Here is an 11,204-nt window from a genome sequence, read left to right as displayed (position 1 = left end):
CCATTTTTTCATTTTCTTGTAAAGGCACACGGTGAAAGAGACAGCATTTTCTTCAATATGGCATTATGGAGTTGACTTGAATATGGCAATATTTTGTGACTGGCAGTCGGTTTACTTGTCAGTCAAAAGATATATGTTGCTAAATAGGTAGTCCTTATATTTAAAGTGGAGTTTGGATTATTTGGAAGTGTGAGTTTTGTGGGCAATTTCTTCTAGCTGAAGAGTAGGTTATCGGCATATTTAGATATGCTTGTTACCGTCTGGTTTGCAAATTATACAAATTGCCTTATCTAAATAGCTTTGGCTAGATGATGCAGCAGATGCCTGAAGGCTACCATATTTAGACTACAAGGCATGACTAGGACTATCTTGGGTGTTAGTCTGGGGTTAGTTATCGTACAGAGCAGGCGGGAGGGGGGGACAAAAGTTGTACAATATTAACTGACGATCAGGAATACAATACACATTTAGGCACTGTCTAATGTTCAATTTTATTTTATTATTTTATAAAAATATAAACAAATGATTGGAAGTTTTAAATGAGCATATACCCTTATACTAGAAAATTAAAGTGGTGGATGAATTAATGGACTTCATTGATTAACTCTTAACAATTAGCTTTTAACACAGGTTATTGGTTAAACAGATTTTGAAGGAAAAAAATCCACTACAATCCTGATTAAATTAAATGAGTCAGTAAACGTTAAAGAAAACGCGATGAAAGCGCACAGTGATGAGTGTGATGCTACATTCTGACGACATCACGATATATATGATTGAGAAATTCAAATAATATCATTCTTAATAATCAGATAATGTACCTGCAGGCAATCATTATGCGAGCTGCTGGCAAGTTCACACATGCCAAGACCGAATGCCTTTTTAAACAACCATTATGTGACAAAACAATCAGTAATTTGGCAGACTCGTACAGTACTTGGTTCATTCATCTTAACTGGCTAGGTTGGACAACTTCATAACCCAGTTGTAGGCCTAGTACATAGACTGTATCAGCAAAGTACTAAAAAAGAGGAAAAAACGATAAAATGGCAGGTATTTTATTGCATTTCCATGTCTACTAATCGTTTATAGTAAAAATAAATTATATATATATATTGTGCTCACTCTGGTCTTGACATGAACGTTCTGGCGAATATATTTGAAATAGGTCAACAGTGTAGGTAGGCCTACAGGGTACCATAGGAATGAATCTTTAGGCTATGAAGGTAAACGATATTCTTTTTGGTCGACAGACACGCATAAATCATTACAACATAATAATATCCTAAAAGTAACACTTATTGGAAATACCAGCCAATTTTCACCTCTCATGTTCATAATGTATTTAATCTGTATAACAATCACGTATTCCAAGCGTAGGCTACTTAGAATTTTTTATTCTTTAAGAATGTGCCTGCTATTGCATTTCCAAGACTAATTCTCGCATTTATTCTGAAGACAGAAACAGATCCCGCCATTTGGAAGGAACACATTTTCAGAGAACATTTTAGCTACACTTTTCATCGCATCTTGTTTTATAAAGCATCACGGGTTAGTTAACTGTAATGAATATTCTCAAAATAACCCAATTCTATTTTGTTCTGGGTTGAATTTCCTTGCATTTATTTGGGCTGTAGCCTAATGCCAGGCCTAAACATAAGTTATTTCTGAGTTTCTACAATCTAATCTAGTGTCTGAAAGGTTTGCAAAGTAGGCTTATAAAATGTATAAAAAAGTTACTAAATTTAGTTTTTAACCTCAGAAAACGTAGTTTCAATTTCTATGTTTATTTTCCAGAGGTAACAGAGGAAGCTAGCTAACAGTAGGCTAAACGGTAGAGTATCGCCCCCATAGCAATGTTCGACGCAGTTTCTACCGTTTTTATCTGCTGAATGGGGAGGCACTACCTCAGTACTTGAGCGTTAGAGGGCAGTGTTTTTGACTTATTTTCTCATGAAGTATCAACAGAACCGACCATTACGTGACTTTGCAATCTAAAATATGCATTGCCTGGAAATACCAAAAGATATTCCTTCATCTCTACATGTTTCCTTCAGAAACCCCATTTTAGGAGAAAGCGGCAGGCACCTCCCATCTGAAACTCTCCAATGGGTTTTGAGAAAGCCAGAAATATCAACAACAAAAAAGTAGATATATTTTAAAATTTTATGATTTTGCTTACCAGCAATAAATATTACAGTTGCTCAGTGACCAACCTACGTTATATGTTTCCAACAACTGTCGACGTGAAAAGGGCTTTATAAAACATTTTATTTGAAGCTAGTTAAATATCCATTGCAGGGGTTTTGGCCACTGGTGGTAAAAGTGGTGCTGTTAAGGATGAACTGTGTACCATGACATATGTGCCCATATTTGCACATGTCATCAAAACCAGAAACTTGTAATTTAGTGATTGTACTAATATAACATGCAAAGTTAAACAGTATATAACATGTCCAGCCTCCCATCGAAAATTGGAGGATTAAAAAATCCTAGTGTCTTTAACAGTCAGTTGTATTTGTGCAGGGAATATCAGTAATACCCATAAGGTCCACTGCAACTCAGGTGGTGCACAGCCCTGATGTTTTTTTTTATTGAAACCAGGTTTGAATATTCTATATGAAATATGAGTGTAGGTGGTCTCTGGTGTCAGATTCAACAGCCATTTGGCTAGTCGGCTATTTACTGAGCCTAGTTGAAGATTTTCAATGAACATGCTTTTTAAGATACAGTATGTATATGTTATGTTGTATGCATTATATTAAGAACATGATTTATATTTGTATCTGCAATTTCATATATTTGTAATTATTGTGGGCCATTTAATCTATAGTGATATGCTTTGTTTTTTGTAAGTAACCATTTGCACTTTCATATTCTATTATGACTATTCATTCCTCTTTCACCTCTACATTTTATTCTACTGCACATTGGTGTTTTTCAGTTGTTTATTAGCTATTAATCTTAATTGCCACTTCCAATTTATTTCCTCATTTGAACTGTGATTTACTAAAATCTTTCATATTATTTGATGTTGCATTTATAGTATTGTTCAGTGTGTTCTCTTTTCCAATTGATCAAGGAGCATCTCATATTTTTCTTTTGGCCCAGTGTACGAGATTACAGAATATAAATGTGACCTTCAGCACAGCTCTTCTAAGCACTAGAAAACATTACAGCACACCATCAAACACAGGCCTAACACAACAGCTACATTTGCATAAAAACTCTGTTGAAAGTTAGTTACTTGTGGAGAAATTTGCATATTGTTATTGTGCATATTTCTTCAATATTAACATGAAAATATGAAGTTAGAAATTAAAATAGTATATCATTTCTGGTACTTTATAGGACACCATGGTTTTCCATCAATTGTAAGAATATAAATGGACTCCTGAACAGCAGATGAGGCATGGAATGACTTAAAAACAGGCTTCAACATAAATACTAGGCTCCATTAAACTTGTCGATGCAGTCTTTCAATTTGTTATTTTGGAAATGTCATAAAACATTTACAAAATAACATTTCCCTTTTCAGCGCAGAGTCTAACAAAAAAAATCTTTGTGACTTAGCTCGGCCCACCAGATGCACGCAGGTCATCCCAGGGTTATGGGGCTGCATATACAACAGCCTCTGAAACAGTGGCCAGGCTGAAAAACACTTGCAGTAGATCTCCTAGTCTGCAAATGTTTCCAATATTTGTGCCATAATACCAGCGTCTTACGACAGCAGTGTCCTAACACAGCTGTGCACAGTCCCTCATGGTATATTGTCCTCATCCACTTCAGGGATGTATCTTCCTCAGATAAAGTAAATCATTGGACAGACAAATGGATGAGAAGGCTTGATCTTGTTTGTGTAAGTAAATCATTGGACAGACAAATGGATGAGAAGGCTTGATCTTGTTTTTTTTTATGATGGGTGACTAAGGACACATGCTAATTTTCAGAAATAATCTGGCAGCAACTGAGATTAGAGTAATAAAAAGGACAAAAGGGGTAAAATTCAATAAGTATGGTTTATTTAGTACACAAAATATCCTGTGAATTCTGCCGCCATTACATGTAGGGCCTTAAACATTACCTCTACAAAGAGGAGACTAACAGGGAAAATATCAAGCTGTCTATTGGGACTGGCAGACAGGCCTGCCAGTATAAATCCAACTTGTGTGTAAGACAGCTTCCAAAGCAAATGGGGTTACGTATTAACAATACCAACACAAAAAAATAATAATTCATAAACCAAACACTGCTTAAGGCATTACACTTTCACATTTCACTTCACATTGGTACAGTGAAGGTAGCATCATTCCCTTCCATAAAAGCCAGCCTTTTCTTTTTGCTAGGTTCGCTTGTTACCACAATGGACAGGGAGACAAGGCAGTTACTTGTTTTGGTTAAGCTCCTGCTTGGGGGAGTCTGCCTCGGCTTCACTAGTACTCTCTCTACTCTCTCTAGCTGTATTTTTGGGGCCGGTATTTGGTCTGGGCCTCCGGTTGCTTGGACCCGGTCTCCTGCCACCCCTCTGGCTCTTAGCCAGCTCGGCCTGAAGGTCGTGGCCATTCAAAGAGAGCCCTTCCAGGGCAGCCAGGGCCCGGTCTGCAGCCTGGGGGTCCATGTAGTCCAGGAAGGCCCGATGCTGAGCACCTTGCCAGGTGAGTCGAAGGGGGGCAGCTTCCCTCTCCCGGAGAGCAGTCTTCAGCTCACTGACACGCAGACCGGTAGGGATGCCCCCCAGATACACTGTGGTCACAGCCAGGGGGGGCCTGCTCTCACGGGGCTCACCACCATCCTCCCTGACCCCGTCCCTGGCCCTGCCCCCCTCACGGCCTCCTCCTCCACCTCGTCCCCTACCTCCGTCTCGGCCTTCCCCCCTTCCTCCCTCACGGAAGCCCCCATCACGGTAGCCCCTCACCCTCCTACCCCCCTCTCTGCCTCCTTCCTGGCCCTGCTCCCGGCCACCCTCCCTTTCACCGTCCCTCCCCCCATCTCGGTCCCCCTCCCGCCTCACCCTTGGCGGGCGTCTTCTGGGTTTCTGCTCAGTATCCTCTCTGGACTCCCCGTTGGGATCCCTCTCAGAGTCATCTTGAGTGTTCCTTCTAGGCCGGCGCCTGGGCTCACGTTTGGGCCTGTCACCCTCTGACCGGGGCTCCCGGTCCCTCCGGGGCTCTCGCCTCATCCTCTCCCTGGGCTCTGGGGGAGGGTGGGTACCCAGGGTCACGTCCTTCCCTGCCTCCTCCTCCAGGGTCCAGAGTTTCTTCAGCACAGGAATCTTCTCCAGCATCTCAACATTCAGCTGCAGGTACACAACAGGAAAGGCTTAGGACTGCTAGTATCACCACATAAGTTAGCAGGGACCAGGTTTAAGGACAGCCCAGATCTGGGTAAAGCAAAGAAGAACCAGGTTTGTTAACTAGTAAGGCAAATCGGTAAATGCCAACACGGTGGATGTTTGTTACTGAACACTCAAATATCACGCAGTGGTAGCTGGACATGGAAAGGTTTTGTGCATGCTAGAATGGCATAAACCTCAGCAAATGCAACACTCATACATGAGTCTCATAGGAATCACAGAGGTTTGCACAAACACCAATGTAACAGTGCAAAACACATCCCGGCTTGCAATACTGTAAGTACATGAACACAAAGGAAACGCGTCATCTGACTCATCTTTATTGTGGAGGGATATTTCACTTCCCATGTAAGTTATATAAAGACAGCCCTCTGATTTCCCAGGGCAGAGTGTCTGCAGAAGGCTTTGATGGCAGTTGCTGGTGTACAGGAAATACTGGGCTATTGTTTTTACCTTGGCCCCGGTGCCCTGTCATTCTCTATGGACAACACAGCCTGACTGGCCCAGTGGGGAGGCCTTTGATGATCACACACAGCTTTCCTGTCTACAGGATCGCCCTGGACCCTCTGGACGCTACGGTTGTCTTAAGGCACCCTAAAGGCTGTGTGTGTGTGTGTGTGTGTGTGTGTGTGTGTGTGTGTACACTCGAGGTAATGGGCATAGAGCCACAGGAAGGTGAACAGACATACAGTGCCCTCCATAAGTACTGGAACAACTAGGACTAAATGGCTATTATTGCGGTATACTCAAGGAAAATGAAAATACAATTAAAATATGAATATGAAGCGAACATCCACACTAACACCTTTTGCGTCTGGCTCCCTTACCAACTAATAATAACGGCACTTCCTGAGTTCCATACTCCCATTTAATATGAACATAAGTATTGGGACAATTCAACTTAAAGCAAACGTCAAAAGTATAAAAGCTATTATTTGCATTTTCAATCAGCTTTAAATCCGGAGAATAGATTCGAAACGTTTTCTCCACCTTTGGTGCTGATCAGAGGTTACTATTTTACAGAGCGGCCTCGTAACTCTGCTGCCAAAGCCTTCTGCGATTGTGACCCTATCACCCCAGCATTCCGGAGGTTGTTGGTGATTGCACCGACACTTATTTTAGGGTTGTTGTTTACAGCTCTGGTCATTTTTCTGTCATCAAATGCTCTTGTTTTCCTTGGCTGACCTGGGCCGTTGCCACTTGCTGAAGACACCAGTGGTTTCTTTCTTTTTCAGGACAATCCAAACTGTTGATTTAGCTATGCCCAACTTTCGTGCTGTGGTTCTAATAGAGCTCCTCTTTTCTTCTTGCATACAAACGCTCTGACAGTGCTGATATTCTTAGTTGGTAAAACATACGTGAAAAACTGACACAAGTAAAAGGTGATAGTGTGTACTTCCTCCTAATGTTAATCTTTTACTCATATTTTGCTATATGCTATGAGTGCCCAACAAAACAGCAATGTTGACTTTACAGTCCCAATATGTCTGGAGGGCAGTGTATTACGAGACAAAACGTGCTGCCAAGTCACTACAAAACATGGAAGCAAGTCCCAACGTTGGTTCATCCTGAGCACTTATTTCTAGGTTGTCATGGACATTTCAGCCATTCAGCAACATACAGCCACTAATAGTAATATCAGCAGCTGGAACTAAAAAACTGTTAAAAGAAAAACAACATCTTCCTACGCAGCGAAGGTGAAGTGTTGTACCTTCGTCCAGATGATGCCCAGAGGCTTGGGGTGTTGGCAGTCTGTCTTGATGACTCTGGTCGGGGTGAGGATGTAGTCTACAGTGAGGTCATGGCTCTCAATCAGCTCTTCCGGGATGTCCAAAACCTGTTGAGACACATAGGCATGAGAAAACATGGCATAATATATCTAGTGCACGACGCAGCACGTCATAAAGACCCAACAATGTGTGACTAACCTGGCAGTCATGGACGATGGTGACCACAACCGTGGTCTCTTTCACAGCCCCCATGGAGAGCATCATGGCGTACTCCATGTCCGCAAAGCCCTCGCCTTTACCTATCCGGTAACCTGGGCAGAGAGGACAAATGAGAATCATATTTACAGTATGACACTTTAGGTGATATTTTGCCCCACAAAACCTCTGATTTGACGCCTAAGAGCAATGTTTACAGTCAGCAAGTGAGATTCCCTCAGACCCTGACTAGATAGATTACCTTTCTCAGACACTGCCACAGAGCCAACCACCAGTAGATCCACCTGAACCTTGGTATCCAGACCTACAGGGACACTGAACTCCTTCACTCCCTGCATGAAGAGAGGATAAATCCAGTTGGTATGGATGTGAAGAAAGTCACTATTTTTGAAATCCCACACTCAAACCAAATCTGTGAACAAAGTATGACGTTGTTCATGTTGTCTTAATCAAGTTGTATAATAAGAGGACCAGCACATTAGATTAAACATTATTGTCATTGAACAAGTACAAGTGCAGTACAACGAAATGCAGTTAGCATCTAACCAGAAGTGCAAATAGAATAGGGCAGAAATGTACAAGTATATTACAAGTGGAATGTATAGATGTTCAATGGAGGCAAATGCAGTACAAATGGTAATACTAAATGTGGAATTAAGGCAAACAGAGGAGGGCTCTAAAATGTACAAGCATAGTGTGTTACAAGAGTAAAAATACCAATTCTAAATGGCATTCTAATGTTCAATCCCGGCAAATTGAAGGAGTAAAGTAGCAGGCGCAACCGGAATGCCGAGAATCAGCAACGAAGTCCCAGAGGTAGACGTGTGTGTATATATAACAACTGAAAAATGCCAGTACGATGGCAATTCTAGATGTGCAATGAAGGCAAATTGAATTAGTGGGAATAAATGGATCAGCACATTAATAGGCAAATGGGTGAATAAAGGATAATGCTGGGATCTATTCCAGTCAACTCACCTGGGAGGTAGAACACACTCGCAGTTCTTCTTTGCTTGCTCCCTCAGGCGGGACAATCTTATTGAAGAGTCCCGTGCGAAGGCGAGGGGTGGGCACCAGCAGGGTTTTCCTAGCCTTGAAGCAAGAGACAAGTTCAGTAAGCAAATATCATTTTAACTAGAATGTCAACGAGCAAAGGGTTTTTAATTGCACACAATGGGACTCTAGCCCCTCCATGGTTACGATGCAGTGACGGTGAATTGTGACTTGTAACCGCAGGCTACCTGCAGCACAGCGAGCCGCGCCCCCTCCAGAGGCTTGTCAGGGTCCACCTTCACCTGGTCAGTCTCACTGAACACCTGGAGCTCGGACACCTTGGCGCAGGCTGTGTGGGCACCCTGGGGACAGAGAGCGTAAGGAGATTGGCTGTGAGGGGACACTTACATCCATGGTAATGTAACGTGCGCGCTGCGCAGGACGATCCGGGTTCACTTTGACTGTGCTGCTGGATTTGAACTCCTGCAGGGTTGAGATACGGTCACAGGCTGGGACTGCACCCTGACCACAAAGACAACCACATATAGCTAAACAGGTATGCACCGACAGTCATGACAAACAGCTTAGCAACACAGCCCAAAAACACAGGGTTCAAATGTATGGGTGTCGCTGTTAGCCTACTGGTCGCAAATAGGTTTTCCTAAAATAGATATTTTACACCACAGGTCAAATAGAAAAATACACTAGCTTTCAATACGACCTAACAAATAAGCTTAATTGCAAGTATGGCTAGCCCATATATATGATCAATCGTATTGTAGTGGGGTTTTTTTTAAAACAGTAAGGCTAGCTAAATGTATTTTCTAGTACAGTTAAATGGCTGTGGGCAGTTTAAAATACAAATTCAATTTAAGACAGGACTTAATAAAAATTACTAGTTGTAATTAATGGGTCCTTACCAGACCGAAGACAATTTAAACAAAAAAGGGTGCAACTTCATATTACATAGTGAATTACTTAGAGCGCTCGTTATAGGAAAGAAAATTGCATTACACTTAACATTCCTACCTTAAAATTGGGGATTCTGTTGTGCACAGGCCTTGGATAGTTTGCAAGATTTTTAGCTTCGATGTAATCCCAAACTTTCTCTCGGATGTCCCATTTCGTGGCCCCTACACATAAAACAAATCACATGCTTTAAAAAACACAACTTTGAAAGAATAGGTTATGTAAATGGAACTTAATTTCGTAAACTGCTACCAGGCTACCATCCATTGGCATGCGTTAGCATTAGAGACTTAATGCTAAACACGCAGTAATCATTTACCGGGATTAATCGTAATAACGGCCTCCATTTTCCTCTCGTCGAAGATGTAGAATATTTTCACAAATCACTGGAGATTAGTCAAACTATCACACAAAAAAGCACAGATTGATTTGCGCACGTGGGAGTTCTGTAACATTGTAGCAACAGCTGCTTGTAGGGTTGTTTTTTTGCTGTATGGTGCCTCGCAGACAACAAACCTCACACGGTAAAAAGCGAATGTTCAATATCGTAACAAATCGCCCACTGTACATTACCAGGCTATATTGAAGCAGGTGTCTAATAAAATGTTTTATTACAAAACAGTACAACATTGTCAAACTAACTACACACAAAATTATTTTATTAATGTATGGCTTTTATACACGTATGCACATTTTGTTTCAAATTAGATTTTGGACATCGACAGTCAATTCTACTGTTTAAAAAAGTATTTCCCTTTCATCAGAGACAGTTTCAGACCTGAGATACAATTTGTGAGCAATTACTTATAAAGAAAAATAATAGAAAACCAGCAGTGATCTGGATCTCACAAGATCTCTTTTTTACACCATACATAATAAAAATAACATATAAAAGAAATACATCATATATAAAAGAAAGTAGAAGAGCAAACTATTACTATAAATTATATTTTTTAAAGGCAACAAAGAAGTGTGCCAGCATTTTACAAAGAATGCTGGTTGTGTGTAAACATTTAGCACAACTCTGGGCCACATTCAATGGCACAACTTTGAGAAGACAAGATTCTATCTGAAGATTGCAGAACCCAAGAAATGTACTGAATGTAATCTCTTCTGTTTAGCCAATACAGTCTTTTGATATATTATTATTTAATATATTATCAGAATGTTGTTGTCTGTGTAAACACAGCCATATAACATCATAGCTGTTTAGCATCACTAAACAGTCCTAGAAGAGGAATGGACACAGTCAGTTTAGGTCTAGCCCACAGGTCTTTGTGTGTCTTTATGTCCTGCTGTCTGTAGTCTGGAATTTCTTGTTCTCTTAAGCACGGCCAAGACAGAGGTTGACTTTGCAGTGCAGACACTCTTCCTCTGTGGCAAACAAACCTTTCCATTATGGTAACAACAGGAAGATCGTAGGAGAGAAGACTGACCATAAAACAACACATTAGCATAATTTGAGCTGATGCATTTATAAGTAATGTAGGCTGACCAAGGGCTTTATATTGGACCAGGCAAATGAGCCTGGGCCAGCTTACAAGGCACCACACTGGCCAATGTGGACACTTCAGCCCATCAAGTGCCCCCGACTACCAAGGCTCCAACTCAACCCATACCAGGACCCTTCCACAACCTATACAAGGCCCCCTCAGCTCCATCTCAACCCATACCAGACCAGGGCCCCCTGGCTCCATCTCCACCCAAACCAGACCAGGGCCCCCCAGCTGCATCTCAACCCATACCAGAACAGGGTCCCTCGGCTCCATCTCAACCAGGACCCCCCAGCTCCACCTCATCTCTTACCCGGGCCTCTAACTACCAGATATTTGATATATTAACTATTACAATTTCAATATTATATTTTATATAAAGTACCATTCAAAAATTTGGGATCACTTAGAAATGTCATGTTTTTGAAAGAAAAGCAACATTTTTGGCCA

General features: G+C 41.4%; 1 protein-coding gene across 2 annotated transcripts; it reads right to left on the bottom strand.

Annotated features, from left to right (window-relative positions):
* Positions 1-4,000: 4,000 nt before the first annotated feature.
* Positions 4,001-9,803, bottom strand: mthfsd (methenyltetrahydrofolate synthetase domain containing). 2 transcript variants are annotated; one of them, XM_010879341.2, is made up of 8 exons: positions 9,581-9,803; positions 9,322-9,425; positions 8,701-8,814; positions 8,278-8,391; positions 7,541-7,631; positions 7,282-7,394; positions 7,065-7,190; positions 4,001-5,296 (listed from the first exon to the last, which is right to left on the bottom strand). In XM_010879341.2, the coding sequence occupies exons 1-8, from the start codon at positions 9,606-9,608 to the stop codon at positions 4,385-4,387; spliced, it is 1,602 nt and encodes a 533-aa protein (XP_010877643.1). In that variant the 5' UTR covers positions 9,609-9,803; the 3' UTR covers positions 4,001-4,384. The 2 variants fall into 2 exon arrangements, with proteins under 2 accessions (XP_010877643.1, XP_010877634.1); XM_010879332.2 differs by lacking the exon at positions 8,701-8,814 and adding an exon at positions 8,541-8,654.
* Between the last annotated feature and the right edge of the window lie 1,401 nt (positions 9,804-11,204).

Source organism: Esox lucius, chromosome 2, assembly GCF_011004845.1.
Source record: "Esox lucius isolate fEsoLuc1 chromosome 2, fEsoLuc1.pri, whole genome shotgun sequence".
Lineage (NCBI taxonomy): Eukaryota > Metazoa > Chordata > Actinopteri > Esociformes > Esocidae > Esox > Esox lucius.
The sequence above is the reverse complement of the archived record's forward strand: the minus strand, read 5'-3'. Positions and strand labels throughout refer to the sequence as shown.

Coding starts and splice junctions, on each gene's coding strand:
- mthfsd (XM_010879341.2), bottom strand. CDS start 9,608: ATGGAGGCCGTTATTACGATTAATCCCG. Junction 8,815..9,321: donor ACAGAATCCCCAATTTTAAG/GTAGGAATGTTA, acceptor CTTTGTGGTCAG/GGTGCAGTCCCAGCCTGTGA. Junction 7,191..7,281: donor CCATCGTCCATGACTGCCAG/GTTAGTCACACA, acceptor GTGTCTCAACAG/GTTTTGGACATCCCGGAAGA.